This window comes from Meriones unguiculatus, chromosome 17 (genome assembly GCF_030254825.1).
Source record: "Meriones unguiculatus strain TT.TT164.6M chromosome 17, Bangor_MerUng_6.1, whole genome shotgun sequence".
NCBI classification, from domain to species: Eukaryota; Metazoa; Chordata; class Mammalia; order Rodentia; family Muridae; genus Meriones; species Meriones unguiculatus.
Window position 1 is genome coordinate 27,265,116 of NC_083364.1, and position 27,466 is coordinate 27,292,581.

At 44.0% G+C, this 27,466-nt stretch overlaps 1 protein-coding gene across 2 annotated transcripts; it reads left to right on the plus strand.

Annotated features, from left to right (window-relative positions):
- Positions 1 to 27,328, plus strand: Kng1 (kininogen 1). Of its 2 annotated transcripts, none has more exons than XM_021636148.2 (11): positions 1 to 344; positions 2,840 to 2,950; positions 5,709 to 5,793; positions 10,091 to 10,263; positions 11,515 to 11,622; positions 14,494 to 14,578; positions 15,061 to 15,233; positions 23,182 to 23,289; positions 23,395 to 23,481; positions 24,456 to 24,533; positions 27,114 to 27,328. In XM_021636148.2, exons 1-11 carry the CDS (start codon positions 147 to 149, stop codon positions 27,228 to 27,230), a joined length of 1,323 nt encoding a protein of 440 aa, XP_021491823.1. In that variant the 5' UTR covers positions 1 to 146; the 3' UTR covers positions 27,231 to 27,328. The 2 variants fall into 2 exon arrangements, with proteins under 2 accessions (XP_021491823.1, XP_021491822.1); XM_021636147.2 differs by lacking the exon at positions 27,114 to 27,328 and adding an exon at positions 25,036 to 25,454.
- The last annotated feature ends 138 nt before the right edge of the window (positions 27,329 to 27,466 follow it).

Sequence of the window (27,466 nt, forward strand, 5' to 3'; positions counted from 1 at the left end):
AACTGATGACTGCAGGAACACACATAGGGACCCCAGGGGGTGAGGCAGGGAGAGACGGGACAGCGGAGGCTGCTAAAAGCAGCTTCTGAGTTGGTTTCCCGTTCTTGGCAAAACCATCGCTCCGGTTCTAGAGGGAAACTTCCATCATGAAGCTGCTCGCTCTCCTGTTCCTCTGCTCCACGCTACTCCTCCCAAGTCTAACACAGGAAGGAGACCCACAGGCCATCGACTGCAATGATGAGGATGTGTTTCAGGCCGTGGATGCCGCTCTGAGGAAGTATAACTCGGCGCTACAAAGCGGCAACCAGTTTGTGTTGTACCGAGTGTTGGAGGGCACTAAAATGGTGAGTGACTGCTTAGCCATGAAACTGCTTGGAATTCGTGCTCTCTGGCACGGAGGTAGAGACCTGGAGATGGCTGGGCCCTAGGCTTCCTGGGTGACCATAAAAGCAGTATCCCAGGAAGAAAGAAACCGAAGTAGATGGAAATGTTAAAACGCATAGTGGATTACCCAGCGACTCCATCAGCTTCCAGCAGGAGAATCTGTGTCTGTGAACTGGGTGATCTCCCAGCCGTAAGCAAGAGTCAGCACGGGACGAACACAGGCACACGAGGAGAGTTGGCTTTATTGTGCTGGACCAAGTACATGCCACCAAGTACGTGTGGCTGATTCTTTGAAATCAACAGTAACGCTTCCATTAGTTTTCTTTAGTTTTGGAGGGCAGGGGAGTTGAGGCAGGGTGCCATGTAGCTTTAGACTAACCATGAACTTGCTCTGTAGCTGACGATAAACTCTTCGATCCTCTTGCCCCATCTCCCTAGTGCTGTGATTACAGGCATGTGCCACCATGACAGGTTTGTGTGGGAACCAGACCCCAGACTCTGTACCTACTAGGCAAGGACTCTACCAACTAAGCTACATCCCCAGCCCATTGTACTAGGTTTTACTGTACTTCTATTTCTTCATTAGTGCACTCGGGTAGGAGACAAATGCAAGCAGGATGTATAAATTAGAAAAAAATTAAACATTTAAGAGTTTTTGTTTGTTTGTTTGTTTTAAACAAAGTTCACAGGCTGGAGAGATGGCTCAGTGGCTCAGGGAACTGGGTGTGCTTACAAAGGACCTGGTTTCAGTTCCCAGCACCCATGGTAGCTCACAACTATACAGAACTATAACTCTAGTTCCAGGGGCTGGTCTCATGTATACATACATACATTCAGACAAACACTCACACACACAGAATAAAAATTAAATTTAAATTTAAAATCTTGGAGCTGAGAGGTGGTTCAGAGGTTAAGAGCACTGATTGCTCTTGCAGAGTTCAATTCCTGAGTTCAATTCCCAGCCATTATAGATGGCTCACAACCATCTATAATGAGATCTGGTGCCCTCTTCTGGTGTGCAGGTGTACATGCAAACAACATTGTATACATAATAAATAAATAAATCTTTGAAAAAAAAATCTTTCAAGGGCTGTAGAGATGGCTCAGTGGTTAAGAGCACTGGCTTGCTCTTCTAGAGGATCAGAGTTCAATTCCCAGCAACCACGTGGTGGCTCACAACCATCTATCTATAGTGGGATCTGATGCCCTCTTGTGGCGTGCATGTGTACAAGCAGACAAGGCACTCAAATGTAAATAAGTTTTTTTTTTTAAAGATTTACTTAAAAAAACAAAGCTTTCAAAAAGGTAAACCATACAATAATTTTTGCTTTAAAAGACTTTTTCCTTGGATTAGTCAAGTTATTTCATCAGGAAAGAAAATCCAATCATTTGACATCGTAAGGATGAAAAGAAAACCCTAACGGATGGAGGTTTGTTTTCAGAAGGTAAAATGAAGCCTTCTGTTTCTCACTCCAGCACGGTGTGCATTCTGCCTCCTGGTGTTCTTGGGCCGCAGCACCCCCCTCCCCCAGTGTCTCCATTGGCTGAGGCATGGGGCCCATGGGAGTTTTGCTGGACAGTGTCCACGTTAGCCCCCTTCCCGTCTGGGACCCAGCCCGGGGCTCACGTCAGGCCGGCTCTCTACCACTAAGCAGCACCCGGGCCCTCGAGGGTTTCTGAGTTGTTAGCTTCACTAGACTGTCTCAACCTGCCAGCTGCCCAAGGAATGACACAGAGACCTTTTACTGGTCTATGACACTATAGCCTTACCGTAGGCTTGTTCCCAACTAGCTCAGAAAACTTTATTCCTGCCGCGTGGCTCAGCAATTCTTTTGTCTCTGCAGCTGACATGGTGATTCTTTCCCAGAATGCCTAGTTTTGCCCAGAAGCCCCGCCTATCCTCTCCTGCTTTGCTATAGGCCATTCAGCTCTTTATTAAATCAATCAGAAAGTAATGAAGATGTTTACAAAATGCTGAGGTGATGCCTCATAAGAGTAACAATACCAAAGTCTGGCTGGTTCTCAGATCTCTGCCTATACAGAAACCAGCATTTGAACAGCACAAAAACATTTACACGGTGCACAAAAATATCACCCCAACAGCTCTCCTGGCCTTGAACTCAAGGTCCTCCAGTCTCAGTCCAGGTGTGATTCTGGAATCACAAGCTTCACACTAGGCCCAGATTCAACCAGACATTTTGAAGACCCATATAGGTACATGTGAGCCAGGTTTGAAAAAACAGGGCAGGGCTAGTCTGATGGATACTGCTTTGAACTCATTAAGAATGCAAGCTTTCTTCCAAGGAGCATTTGTGCAAATGTAAACATCTACATTTTAATAAACACTTGGCTCTCTTTGAGTGTGATCGGAACCGGAGGTTGTAATGCCTCAGGTCCCACAGGCTTGTTGCTGGGTCCACTGAATGACTCCAAGTGTCACCCTTGCTTTCCTCAGGTCGACTCTGACATATTTTATTCCTTCAAGTATAAAATCAAGGAGGGCAACTGTTCCATTCAAAGCGGCCTCACCTGGCAGGACTGTGACTACAAAGACATTGAGGCAGCCGTGAGTACATTCTTTGACGCAAAAGCCCCCCCCCCCAAGCCTGTTCCATGTAACCCTCGGGATCCTATAAAATTTAAATGCAACTGTTAAGCTGATAGATCAGACTTGAAACTTGTATACACGGGGGGGGGGGGGGGAGGAAGGAGAGGGCGGGTACACCTGATGATTTGGCTCCGGATCACCTCTAGCAGTCACCAGTTGTTTATAGCGACAAAATTCAAAACCCTTTTAGCCTTTCTGCAATGAACAATGCAAAATTGTCATCTGTATTCAGTCCACTCCTGTCACTCGGTAATTATTGGCCAGCTCTGTCCTGTCCCCAGCCTCCACCCACTCTGACTGCTGTTCTGCTCCTAGCTTCTCTGACATCACCCTCTGTCAGCGTTTGATGTCCTGTGCCTAGACCTTTACACTAACCTGCTGCTTTCCGGTTTCTTCCACGTTACAAGTGGCCAGATTTAATTGTTTACCCCCGAATGGTAGTCCGTTATGGTATTCAGCTTTCTTGCTCACTCACCACCTGCCAGCTTTTTGTTTTGTCTTGTTTTTCAACTACAAAAGGATGATTTATATTACTGAGCCTGTTTATGAAGGATGAGAATAAACCCTCTCACATGTAGAAAATTTAGCCACACTGTATCTGAATTCTTGAGAAGACAGAAAAACCAGAAATACTCCAATCATTAAGCAGGCTTGTGTCCACTAATGAGAAGGTGGTCCTTTGACCAAGCAAAGCTGTATGTCAGACCCCAGGGAGACAACAGGAAGACATCTGAGCTGAGTTCTGGGTCTGATGAAGGAAGAATGTGGGAGTTTCAGCTATACTGGGCCTCGGTACAAAGCTTGATTTTGCCCTTGGCTTCTCTCAGTACAGACAGACAAAATAAATTAAACAAAAGATCTTGTTAACGATCGGCATCTTAGAGAAATGCTGGATCTAGCACCTGCCAGTTGCCCCGCGCTGGTGAGGGGAGTATCTGCCTGAGAATCTAGTGTCTCTTCTTACAGGCTGGGATTCCCCTCTTGGACAGGATGTCAGTGTCCTGTGTTTTGTTTACTCACTGTGGTCATCCACAGCTGTAAAAGAGCACTGCACTCCAGATTAGGAGGCCAGGATTGCCCCGCAGGCTCCGCCCCTCGGTGAGTTTGTCTGGCAGCTGCTACGTCCTGCACAACCAGTGTCTCAGAGCTACCGGGAGGATCAGGGTGCCCTCTAGCCCCACACAATATGGTACTCAGTACTGTGAGTAAGAGTGAAGAAGACAAAGCTAGACCAAAACCAAACCAAACCAAAACACCCTTCAACACTAACAGTGGGCAGCCACTGTAGAAGCACCCACTGTGTGCTGCTCCGCGAGGCACACTCTGTGTTGGCACACTGACTCTCCACAGCCACTGTTAGGCCCAGCATGAGCCTAATTTTAAGAAGGTATGAAGAGAACCCAGGAAACTAATCATCGATGCAAAATTGCAAGAGGTTTATTTTGACCATTGCACAATGGGGTCGCCCCTGCTGGTCAGCAAGGAGTGGCCCTGGGAGACAAAGGCCTTGGGTTTTTAAAAGACAAAGCACGGAATTTTCAGAGGTTGCCGCCTTGGCAATTCATGATTGGATGAGGTATTTAACTTTTAAAATAATTGGTTGGTTCTGGGCACCCTTAGGTTCGGTCAGCCTTGTCGTAAATATCTGATCTTCAAGTCAGTTTGGAATTTCTTGCCATATGAGATATAGCCACAGTTAAAGGTGGGAGAGTGTCTGTTCTGAGAAGTGGGGGTTTCAGGCTTTGGATCAAAGATCAGGAGCTATACAGGAGAAGGATTGGGGCCATTTGGCCCAGTTTCCAAACAAAGCTCATCTCACAGGTGCCAGCCAGCGATTTTCTCTCCATTTAGTAGAGATCTCTGCTTGTTCTCTTCCTTATCTCTGCCCTCACTAATGGCTAATGTCAGGAACTTTTACCATTCCTCACCTCTCTGGAGAAGCACTAAGAGGCTTTAATTAACATGGGCCTAAAACTTGAAAATATAAGTTATAAGGCAATTAAAGAAACATAGGTTACAAAGTTAGTCTGATTCTTTCACCACCTTTTAAGTACATGTGGTGTCATCTCCATAAGGTGGGTAAACTGAGGCAATGAGAAGCACCAGGGCAGAGGGAACAAGCAGCGGACAGCAGAGTGGAAGCAGGGTCTTCCACTCTGGTGGAAAGATCTTCCACTCAGGTGGGAAGAGTTATCATCCACTGAAACTGAAAGGGAAATCAAAGTGGAAGCTTAGACTGTTGGTCCTGAGGCCCAGCATCCACCCTGGTGACAAAGAAGCAGCTGCAGGACCCCACATCAGGGCTCTAGTTTAGAAGCCTTGCTCCGCCTCTCCCCTGACCCGTGAAGATCAGTGGGGAGAAAAAAAAAATCACCAGGTCATGTAAACATTCATTCTCACGTCCCACGATTTTGTTAGAGGGCTGGAAAGCTTGGCCAGTGATTACGAGCACTTGCTGCTCTTGCAGAAGACCCAGATGGACACTCAGAATTCCCATGGGGTCTGCTGCTGTCCTCTGCAAGCTCCGGGTGTACATGTGGGACACAGACATACATACAGGCAAAACCCCCACATACATAAACACACCTTAAGACAAAACCAGACCTCTTTTAGAAAACCTTTTTCTTTTTAAAAAGCCTCCTCCAGCAACAGCTCTAGCTAGATGTCTTCATTAGGAAGAAGGATCGGGGCAAACGGCCTCTCTCTTCCCCTCTAGGCCAATGGAGAATGCACAGCAACTGTGGGGAAGAGGGGACCTAAGAAGTTCTCCGTAGCTACTCAGACCTGCAAGATTACTCCAGGTGGGTGACGCAGCTGGGGGCCCTGTCCTGCTGGCGGCAGCAGGCAGGAGCCTGGGGTAGGGTATGCTGGTGTTAATTGGTCCTATATACTGAGAACACAACCTGGGCCAGACCACTTCACCCTCCCGGAAGGGGGCAGTGGCCACGCCGTCTGCAGCGTTGGGATTACGGTAGCTGTGTGTCAGGAGCAGCGCTGCAGCAGGTTCTTGGACTGGGCCAGGCTTGTGTCAGTCATCCCCTCAGAACTATCCTAACTCTCCCTGTGTGGTGTCAGCAGGGGCAGGCTGGGGTGGGGGCTGGCTGACAAAGATGAGGAAACAAATCCCACATAGCACCCTACAGGAAGAGTGGGCTTTGAGGTCTGGCCCAACCTGGAATCACACTTTGTTGTTGTTGTTGTTGTTATTTTGGGTTTTGTTTTTGTTTTGGCTTTGTTTTGGTTTGGGTTTTGGTTTTTCAAGACAGGGTTTCTCTGTGTGGCCTTGGCTGCCCCGGACTCAATTTGTAGATCGAGCGGGCCTACCCAAGTGCTGGGATTAAAGGCATGCATCACCACGGACCTGCTTTTTTTTTCAAGACAGGGTTTCTCTGTGTAACAGCCCAAGCTGTCCTGGAACTCATTTTTTGTAGACCAGAATGGCCTTGAGCTCACAGAGATTTCTACCTCCGCCATCCTTTTCCTTGTCTTAGAAGAAACAAAATAAAACTGCATATGTGACAGGATTGTTGTGCTAAGAAATGAGATGATAAGCCCAAAGATGCAATGTCTGGGCATCATTAAGGACAGACTCCAGATGACAACAATTGCTAATGCTCACTGATCGATTATGTGCTGACCTGGATCTAGGGACTTCACACACATTAACTCGTCCAACCATTACAGCTCCAACAGGGTACTATTATATCCTGATTTTTCAAATGAGGAAACTGAGGCCAGAGACATTAAGTAACTTACCTAAGGTTATACCATGTAACCCTCGGGACCATGTAAGCCCCCTTCCCGTCTGGGACCCAGCCCGGGGCTCACGTCAGGCTGAGCCCATTGTACTAGGTTTTACTGTACTTCTATTTCTTCATTAGTGCACTTGGGTAGGAGACAAAGGGGCTCTACTACTGATAATCAGTAGTAGAGTTGGTAGAACAAAGCCTTACTTAAAAAATTTTTCTTTTAGGCCCTTAAGAATAAAAGTAAGGAACAACTTATGACCAAATACAGCCATTATTCTTACTTTCAATAACGTTGTAAAGGTGTCAAGGCTTTATAGAGGGATGGGTGTGTATAGGTTGTGTGGGTACATGCCAGTCATGAAAACCTCCATGGAGCTGGCCTCTGCAAAGTGAAGGGGGGAGGAAGAGGGAGAGAGGAAGGGAGAGAGAAAGAGAGAATCCCCCAGAGCTTTGATATGGTAAATCACCTTGGGACAAGTTTCCCATACACTGGCCTTAGCTGCCCACAAAGAACCATCTCTATAGAATCATCTCTATAGAAACATCCAGGTAGGGCAGAAAGCACTCAGTTACCCAGGAAAGAAATGGCCGCCTTCTTAACTTCCCACATTCTCCTACTCCACTCTGAATGAGAGCTGGCTAGAGAGAAAAAAAAAAAAAAAAAAAAAAAAGCCCTCATATCTCCACCACTCCTGCGGTTTTAAGGTTTTAATCATTTTTAACCATCAATTCTCCCATCTTTCTCATCAAATCCAGTGCCCTAGATTCAACCTCTTCTACAAGAAGGGCAAATTATGCCTATTTACTAAGTTTTTATCTGAGGCCAGTAGAGATGCAGTACCCAAAATAGTCCTGAGGAGGGCAGTGTTGAGCAGCTAGCCATGTGGAGGGTCACCGGTATCAGAGCACAGCCCACAGCCTCCTGACAGTCTCCTATTGTGTTAAGCCAGCTTTCTGCTACTGCAACAAATTACCTGGGTTGGGCTTTGGGACACATTTAAGATCCCACGACAACCAAGTGTGTGGTAAAGCACACCTGTAAATGCCACACTTGGGAGCTTTGGGGCAGGAGGAAAATTAGGAGGTTAAGTTCATCCTCAACTACATAGCAAGCTGGAGGCTATCCTGGGGAAGATAAGACCCTGCCTCAAAAGAAAGAGGGGAGGAGGGAGGAAGGGAGAGAGAGACAGAGACAGAGACAGAGACAGAGACAGAGACAGAGGAGTGGGGGAGAGATCCAATGACAGTAAGCACCCGGAAGCATGTTCCCACGTGGTAAAGAAGCCTGGAATCCTGAAGGGGTGTCTCTGCACATACCACTCAGTGAGCAGCTGTCAGCTAGGGCACTTGCCTTGGTAATGTTAATATAAAAACCTATAAAAAGATATGACATTGTTTTATTGCAAACCATTCCATGGTTCCTCGTTCTACAATGGAGTATTCTTTGCTCATTTCAGAGGGTCTATGTGAACCCTAAAATCATCTGTAAATGTGACTACTTGCATTTTCCTGACGAGGGCTACCGCTCTCATCAGATCTGCCAAAGAACTTGTGGGCTCTAGGTATAGATAGCGGTTCTAAACACAGTTAGTAGGGTCTGCCTGGAGCCCAGCCTCCTCTCTCCAACTGTCCATAACTCAAACTGGCCCTCTCTGTGTCACACTGGATGCTCTGGTAAAATGAACAGATGCCACCTCCTGCACTATCGTTCCTCAATGCATCCTGAGACCTCTCACCACCTTGTTCCTTCTAGGGCAGGCATCTTCATCGTTTTCTTTGATGTCTTCTGTGAGCCCATTCTGGCCTCCTAGCTCTTGCCAAACCAATAAATGATCTGTTTACACTCTTATCTTTCCTACCTGACTGTCATTCCTTCATGGAAATGACACTTAATGTCGCCCTATACCCTAGCTCAGCAGCTGGCATGTGATAGCAGGGGCAGATGGACTTGAAGGAAAGGCTCCTCTTGGGCTGATGAACGAGAAGGCCTCTTGCCTTCTGTCCTATGAAAACAGAGAAGAATGCCTTCTTGCCAGCATACAGACATATGCTTTCTACCTGCCAATGACTTGTTTTAGATGATGAAACCCGGAGCGTGAAGCTGAACAAGTTGAACGATATTGTTTGGCATAAAAATGGACCAACAAACCTGTTTGCGAGGCTTCTTCTCCAAGAGCTAAAGCATCAGATTGAATTTGTCACAGGGTCAATGACAGGAACTATGGTAAATGGAGTTAGGCCTCAAGGAGCCTGATGATGAACAACAATGACATACCTGTTAATGCTTTTCCTTTTATAAGATGGTGAGTTATTGTATTACTGTGACCATTACAAATGCAAGATGAGTGTGGTGTCTCACGCCTTTAATCCCAGCACTTGGGAGGCAGAGGCAGTTGGATCTCTGTGAGTTTGGGGACAGTCTGGTCTACAAAGCCAGTCCAGGACAGCCAGATGCTGTTACACAGATTGACCCTGCCTCAAAAAACAAAGCAAATGAACAAAGCATTAAAGTAGGGGCCTGATGATATAGCTCAGGTAATGTCACTACTCTAGAGGTGATGGGACCTGGGAAAATGGAGCTGACAAATGAAGCAGACTAAAGTCTCATGCAATAACCATCTTACTCAGAGCCCCAGGCAATGCACACTCTGGAGGTTAAAAAAAGGTCACCTGATGAAAGTTCTCATGGATTCAAGCTGTACAATTACATCACAAGCCACACATGACAAAAATGGGTTTTTCCATAGAGACATAGAAAAGATAGCTGAAACATTTAATTAAATAACAGCAAGCAATGATGAATAATCTGAAGTGAACCGCTCCCATCTGACACACCCAGGAGGGGCATGAAAACGCACTCTGTGTTGTGAAGAAACTGAGGTCACAAGCCCCCTGTATTGTTTTCTTGGAGCATTCTCATGAGCACTCAGAATTCTCCTCAAAGAGCTCCATTCCTGGGTCGCGTCTGGCAAGCTAGTATGACCGACCTGGTTCAATCCCCATTACCTCATACAGCAGGCACATGAGCCTCCGGGGAATAGGAGAAGGAGAAGGATCAGAAATTCGAAGCCAGCCTTAGCTGCAGAGATAGCTCCAGACCAACCTTGGAACATATGAAACCCTGTCAAAAAAGTGAGATAAATAAAATAACATAAAAGTAACTATTCTTAATACTCTCTTTGCCTTTGACTACATAGGAGTCCTAAACTCTCATTATCTTTTCTCGTATAAGAGTTACAGGAAGGTCAGCTTATCAGGACCTTTCTAGGTGGTCTTTTCGCTTTAGGACCATGAATGCAGGACGTGTTTGCAGTTGCTAATACTGTCTCCTTGTCTTCTCTCTGTCAAGGGAAGGGCCCCGCAGTGGAGATCAATTTCACCTGTATGGGTTGTGTGCATCCCATATCGACCAATAACCCTGACCTGGAGCCCATTCTGAAACACGCCATCGAACACTTCAACAACAACACAAATCATTCCCACCTCTTCACTCTTAGAGAAGTAAAAAGGGCCAACAGACAGGTTTGTCTTTCAATTTTTCTTGACATGTGATATGGTTAAAAATCTGTTAGATTGAAAAAAAAATTTTTTTAAAAATCCGTTAGGTTGGCACATTGTCACCTAAAATGAACCACTGTCAGGAGGAACCTGCCTGGAACATGCTGGCATGGTGCTAGAATGTCCTTGTGTGTGTTCATCAGAATAATTCTCAAGACAAGGAACTTTCTCCAGGATCCAAGTGAGCAGTGTGATACTCAAAAGAGAGAGGATGACTCTCAAATCCCCTTTGAGTTTGTCTTTAATGAACAAGTAGTCAGATTACATGTTTGTTTGTTTGTTTTTTTCCCAGAGATGGAGAACTGGAAATGTCATTCTGGCTGTAGGGTTTTACCAAATCTATCTTATTATCTTGCTGTCATTAATTAAACATGGCCTCAAAATATTAAATTGTTCCTTAAAAAAAAGTAGACATGACTTTCTGGGTACACCCTAAATTATTACTGCTCAATTCCTCCTTGTGGTGAGGCAGAAACAGCTAGTAATCTGATCATTTATTGTTTTGGTTTGGTTTGTTTTGGTTTGTTTTGTTTGTTTGTTTGTTTGAGGCAGTGTCCTTGAACTCACTTTGTAAACCAGGCTGGCCCCAAACTGACAGAGACTATCTTACTTCTGCCTTTGAGTGCTGGGATTAAAGGCTTTTCCGAGAGCTCACTGGGTCCTGTGGGTTTCAGTTTCTTCAGAATCGTTCCGTTTAGTCAGTAACATTCTCTGCTTTTAGTTCAACTTGTCATGATGTGAGATGTGTGCGTTACCTACCTGTGTAGGGATGGTGGCGAGCATGGAGTCAGATGGTGGCTGCCAAGAACAAAGCGGGAGAATCTCGCTACCTGAGACTATAGGACTCCCCAGAAAAGGTCACTCCCATTTCACACTGCTCCTGTCCAGAAAATCACATTGCTTCACAAAACTGGGAGAAAAATGCCCTCTTGGGAACCTGGTAAAGGAAAGAGTGTGGGGTTTTTGTTTGAAGAGACATTGTTTTTCATTTGCAGTTACTTAGAAGCATCAGGAGGAGTGGTGTGTGTGTGTACATGTGTGTGTCACAATACTCAATATTTATTCTGAAACTTTTGCCTGGTAATAATGATAGTTTGTATTTCTTGAGCACTTCCTATATCTAATTCAATGTTTAAAGATGTTTATAACTCTCACTCACTGTCACCAATATTCGAACTGAGCTTCAAGTACTCACTCAACCTAAAATCGTTTCAGGTGGTGGCTGGACTGAATTTTGAAGTTAACTACTCAATTGTGCAAACTAATTGTTCGAAGGAGCATTTTCAGTTACTAAATCCAAGCTGCAAAGCCTCTCCGGATGGTGTAAGTAGGCAAAAGTTTAACAATCGCCTTTCACATTGTGCTAACACCATGTACGGGACTGTCGTGCTCCGTGGGAGGACATGACACTAAAACGGACATGTCATTTAGTAGTTCACATTCACGTCCAGTGGGGATCCTTGGACCCCAAGTTTCTGGTCAAGGAATCTGCATGTGTCTCATTTAAGTATTTACATTGTGTCCAGGATTAGGAATGGGGTTCCCAGCAGTGATGGGCGGTCACACTCTCCTTGCCTCCTTCCTGTTCTTGTGTGCTCAGTGTCCTGACAGGGCCATCTTTTACTTCAAACTCTTCTCTGCCTGTTTCCTCATCTTTCCTCTTCTGCTTCCATTGTAGTAAACACTCCCTGGGAATTCTCCCCCTTTGTGGATGATATCTTGTCATTTCAGCCACAATTACATTGCAATGATGTCAGTGGTGGCTGGTGAATGCCAAGGCGGCTAAAGGATGAACCTTCCCGGAATATTACTGTAGATGTTTCTTTAATCTAGTATCTCTGCTTTTAGAATTCTATTTTATGAGGAAAAGGTGGGATATCTAGACCACATTTTGATAATTTTTGGTATTTTTACTGGGAAAGCGTTTGAGACAAATTATATCTGCATTAGGAAATGGTTGGGCAAACTACATTGCTTACAGAGCCTTCAGTGACACTGACCAATCATTGTAGTATATGGAGGAAAAAGCAAAAACCAAAATACAAATTGCACTCACAGGAGCCATGGAGACAGGAGGATTAGGAATTCAAAGTCATCCTCAGTGGCACAGTGGGGTTGAGGCCAGTCTTGGGTTAAAAAGACGATGTTTTGCTGGGCGTAGTGGCGCACGCCTGTAATCCCAGCGCTCAGGGAGGCAGAGGCAGGCAGATCTCTGTGAGTCGAGCCTGGTCTACAAAGTGAATCCAGGACACCCAAGACTACACAGAGAAACCTTGTCTTGAAAAAAAAAATTAGTTAGAAAAAAGACTGTTTCAAAAAGAAAACAAACAAACAAACAAAACAAAACAAGTAATTAAAGAAAGGAAGGAAACAAGGAGACTGGGTGCGGTGGCACACACCTTTACCAGCCCTTCAGAAACAGTAGATCTCTGTGAATTCTAAGGCAGTCTGGTCTACACACTAAGTTCCAGGCCAGCTAGGGCTACAGAGACACTATCACAAAAAAATAATTTTTTTTAATTTAAATTTGAAAAATGAAGGGAGGGTGGAAGGATGGCTCAGTGGTTAAGAGCACTGTCTGCTCTTCCAAAGGACCCAGGTTCAGTTCCCAGCACCCACAGGGCAGCTCACAACTGTCTGTAATGCCAATTCCAAGAGATCTGACACCTTCACACTAATGGCACATAAAATAAAATTAAAATAATTTAAAAAGGGAGAGGAAGGAATGGAAAATTATGATACAGAATCATTCAGATATACAAAGTAAAAGTAATATAAAATGTAAAAAGTGATAGGAAATAAATGTGCTGTGATTCAGAACACAGTTAGCTTTAAGGAAGGGCTGTGGGTGCTTTTTTCTGATTCTTCATACCTTTTGGGATTTCTCAAAGACTTCTTAAATTTTCTAGTTGCTCATGCATTGATTTATAACTCGAGGAAGAATCATGAAGGTCACCATCAAGAAATACATAAAATGAGAGAAAGCATTTATGAATGTTCTATTCTGTAAGGACTTAGTATAAAGAACCCATTCAAATGTCCCAGAACTCAACAAGAGGACAGACCACTTTTAAAATGAGCCAAGGGTTGAGCAGACATTTCCAGGCTCACAGGGAGCTGATAAGCACATGAGGAGATCCACAGCACCAGAATGGTTAAAATCCCCCAGAGGAAAAGGGGGGTGTGCTGAGAAATGGGAGTTTTATATTTTGCTATGGGGGTGTAAATGGGCACAGCCTTTTTGGAAACATTTCGGCAGTTCCTCAAATAGTCAAATATAAAATGACACCAAATGGGCTGCAGCCAGTAAAATGTTCGCTGTGAAGGCAGGAGGGCCTGAGTTCACATCACCATCACTGGAGGGGCGGGCTGGAGTGGTGGCATATTCCCACGATCCCAGCAGTGGGGAGGAGATGCGAATCCTGGGGTTCACCGGCCCTAGCTGAATGGGAGAGTTCCAAGTTCAGTGAGAAACCCTATCCCAACCAATCAGGAAAGACCTCTTATGACAACCTCTAGCTTCCACGCTTGTATGCACACACATCCATGTGCATGCACACATAATAAATAAATAATGAAATTACACTAAGCAGAAAATTAGCAGATGCCCCGGCAACTGCACTTCTAGGTATATTTCCAAGGGGGCTAAAACCAGCCCAAACAAGCGTACAAGTGTTCCCAGCAGCACTTCTCCTAGAACCAAAGAGTGAAAGCAATCCACACGCCCAGCAACACGAATCCGACTTTGTTTATGTTGCTGTGATGAAACACTTGCCAAAGACACCTTGGGAAGGAGAGGGTTTATTTCATCTCACAAGTCACAGTCCACCATTGAAGGAGGGCAAGGCACGAAGTCAAACAGGAACCTGGACGCAGGAGCCTGACTTTGGTTCCCAGCAGCCACATCGGGAAGCTCACAACCTCCGAGAGATTCAACACCCTTTTTTAGCCTCCGTGGGCACCTACACTTGTATAGATGTGTGCATGGGCATTCTTATTTCATACTCCCCTGTGTTTACCTGTTGCCATCAATACTCTCAGATGCTTCTGATCTTCTCTTTTGCTTTCAGCTTTTATTCCTTTTTTTTTTTCCTTTAGTCCATGCAACAATTGGTAAAGTAGGCACACTGCCTTTTATTTTGACTAGTTGTTTGCTTTCAAAATTGATTTCGGTGTATGATTTTGAACCACCAGGATGTTGGTGAATGTAGAGATAATGCCTACGTGGATACTGCTCAAAACATTGCTGCCTTCTCCCAGAGCTGTGACCTTTATCCAGGTGAGAAAGCGGGCGCGGGGCCATCAGGGGTCAGTGGGGCCTGGCCAAGGCAGCCCAGTGGCAGACCAAAGTGTGTGCTCTCTGGACAAGGTAGTCGTCGGGCACAAGGCCAGCTGCCTTTCCACTTCTACCAACTGTCCTTAAGTATGGCCTTCTGAGTTGGAGAAAACTGCGTCTTGTTTTTAACCGCCCACAATGGAATCTCTTCTGGTAAAGGTGGGTTTCCCCATGTGCTATGATGGAGGGGGGCCGTGTGGAAAGCTTATGGTTAGGTCCATGTTTCTCATAGAAAGGGCTGACTTCTCTTGCATTACAATAGTTGTGAATTTGCATGAGGAGAAGCACGGTTGTGCGTGTGTCATGATGCGAAGCTCCACTGTGCCCGTGTGTGTGTGAGGGTGCTGGGTTTGTGTGTAACAGGAGCCAGGCTAGACTACTCTTTTGATGTACCCACTGACTTTAAATATGATTTTTTTTTTCAGGAGAAGATTTGATGCAACCACTTCCCGAGATTTGCCCTGGCTGCCCCGTAGTCATACCTGTAGACAGCCCAGATCTGAAGGAGCCACTGGGTCATTCCATCAAAAAGCTTAACGCAGAGCATAACCATCCTTTCTATTTCAAGATTGACAGTGTGATAAAAGCAACGTCACAGGTCTGTAAAGTTAGAAAGGCGAGAGGTCGTGGCCTGCGTGTATTCCGATTGCTGATTTGACCCCTGATCTTGGCTCTGGTTGGAAAAACAGTACTTGGTTACAGGATTTGTTGGTTTAAATTCCAAGTCCCAACACTGCTGCGTACTTGAATGTCTTGGACAATTATCTTTAAAATGTTCTGTCTTCAATGGGCTGTGGTGGCACACACCTTTGATCTCAGCCCTCAGGGAGGCAGAGGCAGTCAGGTCTCTAAGTTCAAGGCCAGCCTGGACTATAGAGTGAGTTCTAGGACAGGTAGGGCTACACAGAGAAACCCTGTTTTTAAGAACAAAATAAAAGGTTAGCTGTTCTCTACCTGAAAATGTCTGGGACAGAGCTCAGATTAGGAAATGTAGTGTAAATTCCAAATTCTGAAAGGCTATACAGATACTCAGATACTAGACAGCACTATGTAATTAGCAAAATACCAGCTGGAAAAAGCAAGATTTTTATTCTCTGCCTTCCCAGACTCATCTCTCATAAGAACACTTAGTGCTAGGTGTGGTACACATCTATAATCCAACCTCTCAGAAGCTGAGGCAGGAGGATTGCCACAAGTTCTAGGTCAGCTTGGAATTATATAGCAAGATCTTGTCTTTAACACACAGGCACACATACACACACACACATACACATGGACATGGGTGCACTCGCACATGCATTCGTGTGTACACACACACACAAATGCTGAGCCGCCTGAACTCCTCAATGACATCATTAGTCTGTCCTCATTAACTGCCCTACACTCTCACGTGGCCATGTTCTTTCTCCCTCTCCTCCCTCTGCTCTGGGTGCCTTCATTTCTCATAACTATGTCTCTAAGGACTCAGCTCTCCTTTCACACTCTATCAACAAAGGCTGTCTGCCTTCGTCTGGGGTCACAGGATCAGCTCTTCCGTCGCCTCTATCCTGTTGATTGTGTGGTTAGCAAAGCCCCACCCATGTGGCACCATCTGTAAAATGAGAAGCTGCGCTAGAAGAGCCAAAATCTCTAACAGCTCTGGCAGTCTATGATCGGAATGTTCAAGGACAGATTCCATAGCTAGAGCCTGACTTCCCTGGATACAGGGGAAAGACGCTCGATCAAAATAGAACCAAACTGTTGCGGAAGCCGATGCCATATTCAAAATCTAGTAAGAAAATTCTCACCTAAAAGTTCATTCTTTTGGCTTAGTAGTTGGATTTCTAGGAATCTAAAACAAGAGACAAGTTACTGTCATTTCAATTATGAAAGCAAAAGATACAGTAAACTGTCAAACTGATCAGCCGGGCTAGGGAGATGGCTTGGATGAGAAAGGCATTTTCTGCAATGGCCTGACACCCTGAATCCCACCCGCGGGACTCAAATAAAGATGGAAGGACAGTACCGCTTCCACAGAGTTGTCCTCTGCTTCCACACGCATGCATGGCATGCACACCCTACCCCACACACTAACAACAGGATCAACAATGTGGAAATGATTAAGTAAAGCCTAGCAGATCCCCACAGTGGACCATTAGGCAGAAGCTTAAAGGCATCTTCGTAAGGAGTGTTTGATGGGGGAGGGAGGGATGTCTCATGTTTTAGTATTCAACCAACGCAGACCACAAAAGTGAATACATGCTCTGCTCTCAACTGTGTGATAGGAAAGTAGAGAAAGCAAGAGAAACAGGTGCAGTGTTGACGTGCCTCGACTGTTCACAGGAGTGGCTTTTAGGTGGTGACACAGTGGACTGTTCCCACCTACTTTCCTCAGCTTTCTGATCGACCAAAAAGAGTAGACAAACTTTATTAGAATAAATCTCAGCCAGCACTTGATGTGCTATCCCTCTGGCACCACCGTGCCTCACTGACTTCACTGCCCATGACCCAGGCCAGCTTCCTTGAAGGGGCCACCGATTCACACTGCTCCTCTTTGGGGGGGCTTTCCTTCTTATTGGCTGTTTCTGCTGTCCTATGAAATTCCTTTATTCTTAATGATGTCAGAATTGTGCATCGTGTATTGCACATCAGGAGCTTGGGGTCAAGGAGAGAACCTTTTATTGCTCTCTCTCTTTCTCCCTCTCTCATGTGTGCTTATGTTAAGGATGCCAAGGGTACACTGTGAGAAAGCAGGGTAAGCCTGCCTGAGGGAGCAGACAACCCCTCATTTGAAAGAACCATCTGACCACTTAGATTGGTCACTCAAAGCAGCCAAGGTGGAAGTAGCAATTTACAGGCAATCGCTCAACTGTGAGGAACTTGCTAAATGCAGTCTCCACGCGCCTGTCTCATCAAGGCCCTAAAGAGGTTTTTAATAGCTTTAACCTCTCCTTGGCTTTGTTTGGTCCTACTACAATGTGCGTCCGTCCATCCAGGCTGGCTGAATTGTAGCACCCAGCACTGGGCCTGCATCCTCAGAGACTGAGGCTTCTGCAGCTTACAGTTGTCCCTGTCCTGGTGCGGCTGGCCCTGGGGCCGTGAATGTCTTTCTCCATCTGCTCCGATGAGGAAATGTTGAGCATGTGTGTACAGTTTGGAGAATGTTCTTTTCACAGAAGTCGTAATGTAATTTGTATATATCTGATTCGGGGGGATCTGTTTATGTGTCTGTTTGTGGTGCCGGGGACCGAACCCAAAGCCTTGGGCTTGCCATGCTGAACTAAAACCCCCAACTCAATTTGCATAGAGCTGAAACTTTTGATGCAGACTACCATACTACCAAGATGTTGAAAAAACAAAAAGGAGAGATGGGAGGTAGATTTAAGAAGGGAGCTGATGTGTGTGTGTGTGTGTGTGTGTGTGTGTGTGTGTGTGTGATTCAGGAATGAGCTCTGTGCTAGAAGAGAATGCCTCATGACTTGGGAGACAAGATCCAACCCTTGAGGTAGGAGCATTGAAAAGGATCCAGATTCAATTCTACTAGTCCTAGCAGGGACCAAATGTGCCCTTAGCCAGCAGCAGATGCCGGCATGTCCTCAGTCCTTGCTCACGTGGACAACTGAGGCTGATGTTTCTTTCTCAAGGCACCTGTCTTTGCTTATCAGCAACATTAAACTTTCTTCAGACTGGCACACACTGGATTTTCTTGTCTGGGATACTCAGATCCCACGTCTGTTTATCAACACTGGGCTTTATGCATGTGACATTTACCCTACATCTCAGCCTCGCCTACTTACCTTTTCATTTTGCTCACTGTGATATTTTACTTATCATTTTGATAGACTTTAATAGACAAATAAAAACATCACACACCAAGATTAACCAGACCAAAAGTCTATATAACTTAATGAGTTTATGCAAATGTAACTGGCATCAAAAGAAAAGCTGTGATGCTTCACATTAAGTTTTATACTTTCGGTATAGAATGTATTTTATGTAGTTATTCATCATCAAAATCAAAAAGTCCCTGAGAAGGACTGGAAAGATAGCTCAGTGATTAAGCACTGTTTGCTCTTCCAGAAGTTTGGAGTTCAATTCCCAGTAACCACATGGCAGCTCACAACCATCTATAATGGGATCTGATGCCCTCTTCTGGCCTGCAGGTGTTCATGAAGATAGGGCATTCATACACAAAATAAATAAATAAATACATAGATAGATAGGTAGGTAGGTAGATAGATAGATAGATGATAGATAGATCTTTTTAAAAGTCCATGAAAGAATTAACACTAAAAAACCCAATTAGCTTTGTATCTTCTTTCATGACTTGTGTTCATTTCCTGCATTCAATCCTTCCTCATCCCTTTATATTTCGATTTTCTTGTTCTCCTCTCTTCATTTTATACCATACTCACATGTACATTTATTTACATACATTATTGGCTAGTTTTGCATCTGTGAGAAAATGTGGTATATTTCTTCCTGAGATATCATTTAATTTTACACATCCTAAGTCCATGCATTTTCCTGCAAATTTTTCATTTTATTTTTCCTTAGAGTTGAGTAGAGAATATCGTGGTATATAGCAATTTTTCGTTATCCATTCATCTGTTGATAAACAATGAGGTTGATGCTAATTCTTTGCTATAATAAGTAAAACAGTAATAAGCAGGCAGGTATAAATATCTCTATGATAGGGTGTGGAGTTCTCTGGACATATGTACATAAATGAAATCCATGGATCATATGGTAGTTCTTTTCTTTTCTTTTATTTTTTTAAGGAATGCCCAAATTGATTTTTTTTTTTTTTTTCTTAAGACAGGTTTCTCTGTGTAGCCTTGGCTGTCCTGGATTCACTTTGTAACCCAGGCTGGCTTCAAACTCACAGTGATCATCTTGACTCTGCCTTGCTAAGTGCTAGAGTTAAAGGCATGTGCCACCACACCTGGCTCAAACTGGTTTTCTTAATGGCCATATTAATTTGCATCCTACCAACAGTGAATGAGGGTTTATTTCTCTCCATAACCTCTACAACTTTGTTGTTGGATTAATTAATGGTACCCATTCTGATTGGGGTAAGGTGTTGTCTCAAAGTAGTTTTAACTTGCATTTTCCTGATGGGTAGGGATATTGAACACTTTTTTCTTTTTTAAGATTTATTTATTACTTATACAGTATTCTGCCTGCATATTTGCCAGAAGAGGGCACCAGATCTCATTGTAGATGGTTATGAGATTGCTGGGAATTGAACTCTAGAGGAACAGTCAGTGCTCTTATCCTCTGAGCCAGCCCCTGATGGCTTTTTAGAATAGTTATTGGACATTTTTGAGTTAAAAAAAAAAAAAAAAGAAAAGAAAAAAAAAACTGCCTATAAGTTTGTTTGCCTATTTGCTGATTGACAGTTTTATCCCTTGGTATTTAATTTCTGCAATTCTTTGTAAATCCTGGATAGTAGCTCCTTGCCTGAAAGGAGCTGGTCAAGATCATCTGCCATGCTGCAGGCTGTGTTCCAACAGTGGTTTCTTTTGCTGTGAAGAGCCTTTGAATTTTCATAGTCCCATCTGTTGATGGCGGGGGCTGGTTCCTGCCTGCGCTATTGGTCTTCCTGTCTGTTTCTGTGCCAGTTGCAGGCTGTCTCTGTCACTATAGATCTATGGTATAATTTGAGGTCAAGTATTATGATACCTTCGGCCTTATGTTCTTACTCCTTTGGATTGCTTTGGCCATTCAGTCTTTTGTGATTCCATATGAATTCTTGTATTATTTTTTTCTAAGCCTATGAAATAGGACGTGGGAATTTTATAGGTATTGCATTAATCCTGTACATTAATTTTGGTCATTTTCACAATATTGATTTTGCCTATCCAAGAACATGGAATATTTTTCTATTGTCTAGGATCTTTTGTAATTTTCTTTGCCAATACCGTGAAAATTTCATTGTGGAGGTTTTTTATCTCTTTAGTTAGATATATTCCTAAATTATTTTATTTTATCTTATTTTTGAGACAGAATCTCATTATATAGTCCCGACTGGCCGGAACTCACTCTGCAGACCAGACTGGCCTCAGACTCAGAGATCTGCCTGCCTCTTCTCTCAAATGCTGGAATTAACAGTGTGAACCACTTTGATTTTTGAGAAATGACTTTTACCACTGTCTATCAGTTTGAACATTTTCCTTCCACTTGAGGCTTACGTTTCTCCTACGAGTGCCCCCTCCATATCCTGGGTTCAGAGGAATATCTATCCATTAGTCATTTTCTTTAACCTCAAATACATTTGGAATTTATATTGACATACAGTGTTCTCTACCAGAAAACAAACAAGCAAACAAACTTGGGCACAGAGGCTTCAGACTTCATACATAGGAAACCTTGATAAAAACCCCACTCGGGGTGGCAGTGTGGATGCGGTCTTGAAACCCTCCTAGGTGCGTCAAATTTGCCCCCCCACTCTCTGAGTTAAGCCGAGCTGTCAGCATCAGGAAGCCAGGACGGTGGCTCACACCTATAATTCCAGCACTTGGAAGGTTAGGGCAGGAGATTCATGATTTTGAGGACCACTTATTACATGCCACTTTGAATTACATAATGAAATTATATCTCAAATTAAAAAAAATAAAATTAAAAACATTGAGAATATAGCTTAATAGTGGGTCCCTGACTGGGTCCTAGCACCCATCCATCCCTAGTACAACAAAAATAAAACAATGAAAGCATAAAGAGTGTGCTAGAGAGACAGCTCAGCAGTTAAGAGCACTGGCTGCTTTTCCAGAGGTCCTGAGTTCAAGTCCCGTTTTCAACTATCTATAATGGGATCTGATGCCCTCTTTTGGCATGCATGTGTACATGCAGATAGAGGTACACAAAAAGAAAACAAAGATTTAGAAAAGGTTTCAGTTCTTTTTTTTACAAAATGGGATTGTGCTATCACTGTGTAATTCCCTTTTTTCCAGTAAGAGCTTTCCTTCCAGGTCAATACATATAGATGCTTTTTTGTTTTTGTTTGTTTGTTTGTTTGTTGGGACAGGGTTTCTCTATGAAGCCTTGGCTGTCCTCGACTTGCTTGGCTGTCCGGATACATTCTTTTCAGTAGCTATGTGAGGCCCACATACATTTAAATTCTATAGAGCTGGGCACAATGGTGCACATCTGTAATCCTGGCACTTGGGGAGGCAGAGGCAGGCCGAGCTTTGTGAGCTTGAGGCCAGCCTGGTCTACAAGGTGATTCCAGGTTAGCCAAGGCTACACAGAGAAACCCAGTCTTGAAAAACCCAAAAATAATTAATAACTTAATTAGTTAATTAATTAAATTCTACAATATATAATTAGATCACAAAATTGGCTGTTTATAAACATTTCATGTAGTGATTAAAACTGTTATTAAACACTTAAATGGAAGGAGAGTGGCAGAGGCGACCCAGTGGTTTAGAGACTGGTCTTACAGTCTCTAAATGACTAGTCTTTAGACTAAATGACTAGTCTCTAAGTGACTAGTCAGTCTCTGTATGACCGGTCTTACAGAGAACTGGGGTTTAACTCCCATGACTCACATGGTGGGTCTCAATCATCTGCAACTCCAGTTTCAGGGTATCTGATGTTCTTTTCTGGGCTCTGAGGATACTGCTGCACATGTGTGTTGCACATATGTACATACAAGAACACCCATACACATAAGTAAAGATAAATAAATCCCAGGCTGAGCATGCTGGCATACACTTTTAATCCTAGCACTCAAGAGGCAGAGGCAGAGAGATCTCTGTGAATTTGAGGCCAGCAGCCTGGTCTATAGAGTGAGTTCTGAGCAAGCCAGGGCTACACTGAGAAAAACCTGTCTCAGATAAACAAATAAGTAAATCTCTAAATTGTTTAAAGATTTTTAGGGGGAAGGGCATCGTTTCAAGACAGGGTTTCTCTATGCAGTCCTGGCTGTCCTGGAACTTACTCTGTAGACCAGACTGGCTTTGAAATCACAAAAATGCTCCTGCCTCTGCCTCCCAAGTGCTGGAATTAAAGGTGTGCACCACAACTACCTTGCTTGTTTAAGGAGTTTAAAAGTTTATTCATGTTAGATATATGAAAGAAACCAGGCAGTGGTACACGCCTTTGATCCCAGCGCTCAGGGATATATAGGAGAAGCAATAGATAATCCAAATATTTTCCTAATTCTATAATTTAATCTACATATGGATTTACTGACTCAGTATTTGGCAGTAAGACAATAAAAAATGTTTAAAGAAAATATTTTAAGTGTTCCCTCCCATCCCTCGGATTGACTTGTAATTTAAGCCCTTGAGTTACCAGTGGGTACAGTTGGCAGCTTTTGAATATCAAAAGTAATATATGTATATTCCTCAGTAAGGGAAGCTGGTCACTAATATCCAAAAATCTTAGCCATGTATACAAACTGAAGATCCTGCTAGCTTGTAAAGTATGACCATTTTAAGATGGTCAGAATACAATTAACATCTCAAGATTCTAACTTTAAACTCATTGGAGTAAAAAGAAAAAGTATAATTTATTAAACCAATCCTCATTAAGTACTTATTTCGCTCTAATTAACTTTACAGGTGGTGGCTGGAATGAATTATTTTATCGAGTTCATAGCCAGAGAAACCAACTGTACCAAGGAGAGTAACACTGAGCTGACAGAGAATTGTGAGACCAAGCATCTTGGTGTGAGTAGCACTGTACCTGTGTGACACTTTAATGATCACTTTGTTCACGTGCCCCATGACTAAAGCAGATTCTTTTTTTCTCTTGGCTTCTGCTCTCATGATTAGCAAATTCTCAAGTGCAAAGCTAACGTATACATGAGACCGTGGGAGAACAAAGTCCAGCCGACTGTCAACTGCCATGCATCAAACATGGTAGGAATTTAACTACGGTCATCTTGGGGTCACCTCTGCCTATTCTGAAAAATTCTGGAGATTGAAAAGGGAATCTTACTGAAATAAACTGGGGGAGGGGCTATCTTTTTAAAACAGTGAGAAGCCATACATTTCTAAGCAGATCTTGATTTTATGACTGGAAGGCAGAACAGGCGGCCTTTTGGTCACCTAACTCATTGTCAGTGTTCCCTGGAAGTTCTTTGGCTGGTAGTGAGGAGGCGGCCCAGGCGCTAACACTAGCCACACACCCCCAAGACATGCTTGAGGCGCATGAGGCACTGCACTGAGCTCTGCTTTGTACATTCAAGGACTCTGTGAGAAACATGGACACACTCCCCTTCCACGATTCATGAATCTCAACCTGCATTTTAAAAAGGTCCTCAGAGGGTTCACACACAATTCAAATCTGAAAGGCAGTACTCTCCATCCTCTTTTTAAGTCTTTAAACAGCGCCCAGTATGACTAACGCTGTTGTCAGTCACCAAGATTTGAAATGCTCTGAGGCTCCAGAGCGAATCACAGCACTGCATCCTCCATCCTTCCCAGTCCTGGGAGGGCCCTGGGAGGCAGGTGCTGTTATTTTTGTTTTGCAGAGAAGTGGAGTTAGTATGTAGAGCATTGAGTGCGGGTTAAATCAGAGCCACCCTTTCCAACGTGATTCTGATGACTAAGAGATCTGATTTGATGCAAAAGTCCAAGTTCTTTTACCTCTGAATACTGGCTTTAGCCATCACCTTCACACAGGTGGTAAAAGTGGACGTGGAGAGTTATCCACAAAGCCATACTTCTGTGCAAATTGCCACCTCTCTTGTTGTAGTTTAGGTTCTGGTTTAGAATCTGGTAAAGACTCACCTCATTGTAAACCAAAATGGCCTCATCAGCTTCTTATTCTCCTCTTCCTTCACTGACAGCGTGGTTCTAACAATGTATTCATCTTCATATTTCCTATGTAGGCTTTACTGAGGATAAGGCCTCCAGGTTTTTCACCTTTCCGGGCAGTCCAAGTACAAGAAACAAATAAAGGAGCAACTGTAAGTCCGCCCTACACTGCTGTGGTGCAAGAAGGGCAGGATCCAGAAAGAGAACTTGGACCCGCTCATGAGCATAGCTGGCTGCACGAAAAGCAAATAAAGCATAAGATTGACCGTGGTCACAAGCATGGGCATGACCAAGGCCATCAGCCCCCAAAGAGCCAGGGCCTTGGCCATGGACATCACAAACAGCATGGTGTTGGCCATGGACATCAACTTAAACTTGATTATCTTAAACACCAAGGGGAAGATGGCTTTGGCCATGGGCATACAGTGGGACATGGTCATAAGCATGGTCATGGTCATGGTCATGGCAATGGTAAACACAAAAATAAAGACAGAAACAATGGAAAGCACACTGACCAGAGAGCAGAGCCTTTGACAAGCTCCTCTGAAGACAGTGCATGCATCTCCCATACAGACCCAGGGGAGGACAGAAGGAACCACCCTGAACCCTCCCCTAGCCCAGCCAAGTGTAATGGTTATCCCTTCTCGCTCTCAGGACTCAGATTTCATTGAAGGTGTGATGACAACTACATCACCACATGCCACAGAGATACGTGATGATTTGATCCCTGATATCCACGTACAGCCAGACAGCCTTTCATTTAAGCCGATATCTGATTTTCCAGAAGCAACTTCCCACAAGTGTCCCGGACGCCCGTGGAAGCCAGTTAGTGCAAAGGATCCTACCACAGAAACGGGAGAATTTTCTGATTTTGATCTCGTTGATGCTTTTTCTTAACTTATAGAGCCTGGGTATCTTTACAAACACTTTCCCAGCCTCGTTCCCTAGTGCCCAAGCACAAATATTGCTATATAAGTCACCAAATCATGAGGCTTAGAACAGCCTAGACATACTAAGCCTCTCATAGGACTCCATAAATCTCTGTGGACTAATAAAACTGCCATAAGTCTGCAGCTTTTCTGAGCCTGCCTCACATGCTTTCTAGACCAATACAGGAAGAAGCCTGCCAGAATTCACTGTTCTGATGAGTAGGTATCTTAAGATGCACGTTAGCATGTCCTTACAGAACTGTGCCATCTGCTCTCTGTGTCTAGAAAATAAGGAAAATCAAGACATAGAATGCTGAGCTTATGGATGGGGGTGGGGAATGACAGCAAAACTTCTAGATGTCAGAGATTGATCAGGAAACAGAAACACAGGCTGGGGAAAGCGGGAGGAATGGGGAAAATAAATGAATTGACTTTGTTTCTCAAACAGGTTCATTATATCAAACGAGGCTCTCACTTGAGCAGCTTATTCTTGGAATTCCTTTTCTGGGTGAGGGTGTGCCTCACTAGTCTACTCACTAGCTTGTCTTTGCCTCAAGACTTTCAAGCAGGAGTTTTCTGTTGCTGAGGTTAGATTAAGCAATCCTTAGTTCTCAGGAGTTCTAACAATGAGGATGGAAAGAATATTAGAACAGGTTTGCTAAGGCAACCTTCTATTTACTGTGACCAGGGCATGCCATAGGATTTGACACAAATTCCCTCCTTCTATGAGCCAAGTTCTTAGCCTTAAAATCACTTCAACTTTTTGCCATGGCACTGAAGACCATTGATTTTGGATTGTGTCTCATTGTCTTGTAATCCAAGGGCAGTGTGCATTTTATTACCCATGCCATGCTTTTGCTTAGAAAAACAAGATACAGCTTTTTTTACCCACTAAGCTCCCCCAGGCTCTGTTAGATGGCTCTATACGAATGGGCACTGAGATACTCTGGTCAAATTCAGTGGCCACTAAACAAACAAACAAAGACCTGAACCTGAGAAATGGACCTGTAGGAAGGAGGGACCACTGACAGGTATGGGAGAGAGAAAACAAGTGAGTGGGGAAGAAGAATATATATGTGTGTACACCTGTGTGTGTGTGTGTTGTGTGTGTGTGTGTGTGTAAAACTGTCAAAGAACAAATTTAGCTAACGTAAAGTATTAGTGATCGTAGTCAGGCATGGTGGCACATGCCTTTTATCCTAGTGCTCAGGGAGGCAGAGACAGGCAGATCACTATGAGTTCAAGGCCAGCCTGGTCTACAAAGTGAGTCCAGGTCAGCCAGGGCTACACAGAGAAACCCTGTCTCAAAACAAAACAAAACAAAACAAAACAAAACACACACACACATTAGTGATCATAAACAACCAAAACACATAAAAACAAAAAGGTTTGAAAGACTTTAAGAATTACCAAAATGTGAAAAAGACAGGAAGTGAGCTTTCCCCCACTGGACATATGTTATCAAGGGGCTCAGTTAATGCAGAGCTGCCACAAACCTGCATTTTATAGAAAGCAAAATATCTACAAAATGCAATCGAGTGAAGTGCGGGAAGAAAAAAATGCGGACGTGGCCTTAAAAAAACTACACCAACCTGCGGGTGTATGCATGTGTTGCTGCTGTTTGAAATTCCTGGAGGCATTTGAGCTCTGAGTGCTTCTTTCATTTCAAACATGGTCGGTCTACATTTTCAAACAGAAGAACTAATGACATTAGGAAACATTCTCACCTTGTCAACCAGCTGCATCGCTTTTGCCAAAGTTCAACAGGAGCACGAGATTAACAGCATTTTACTATACTTACAGAGGCTCCTGAACTCCTGTCAGTACGAGGGCAGACTCTCAAAGGCAGGGGCAGAGCCAGCGCCCGAGATGGAGTCAGGATCTTCACGCGTGGCACAACAGCCCCAGCAGCAGCCCTGAGTGGAAGGACCGAAGCATCCTGGGATATGTGTAACATGGAAGAATGTCCCTCATCACTCTGCTCCTGGGTGAAATAAAATTCAGACGTGATGAGTTCACCGTGGTGGTCTCCTTTCAGCCATGCCTGGCTTGTAGCAGACTGAAGCTATCACCAGAGCTTGGATTTGGCCACAGTTGGATTTGGCTTCCACCGTGGAACGTTTCTCTCTAAATTCTACGGGAATCCTTAGACGGAA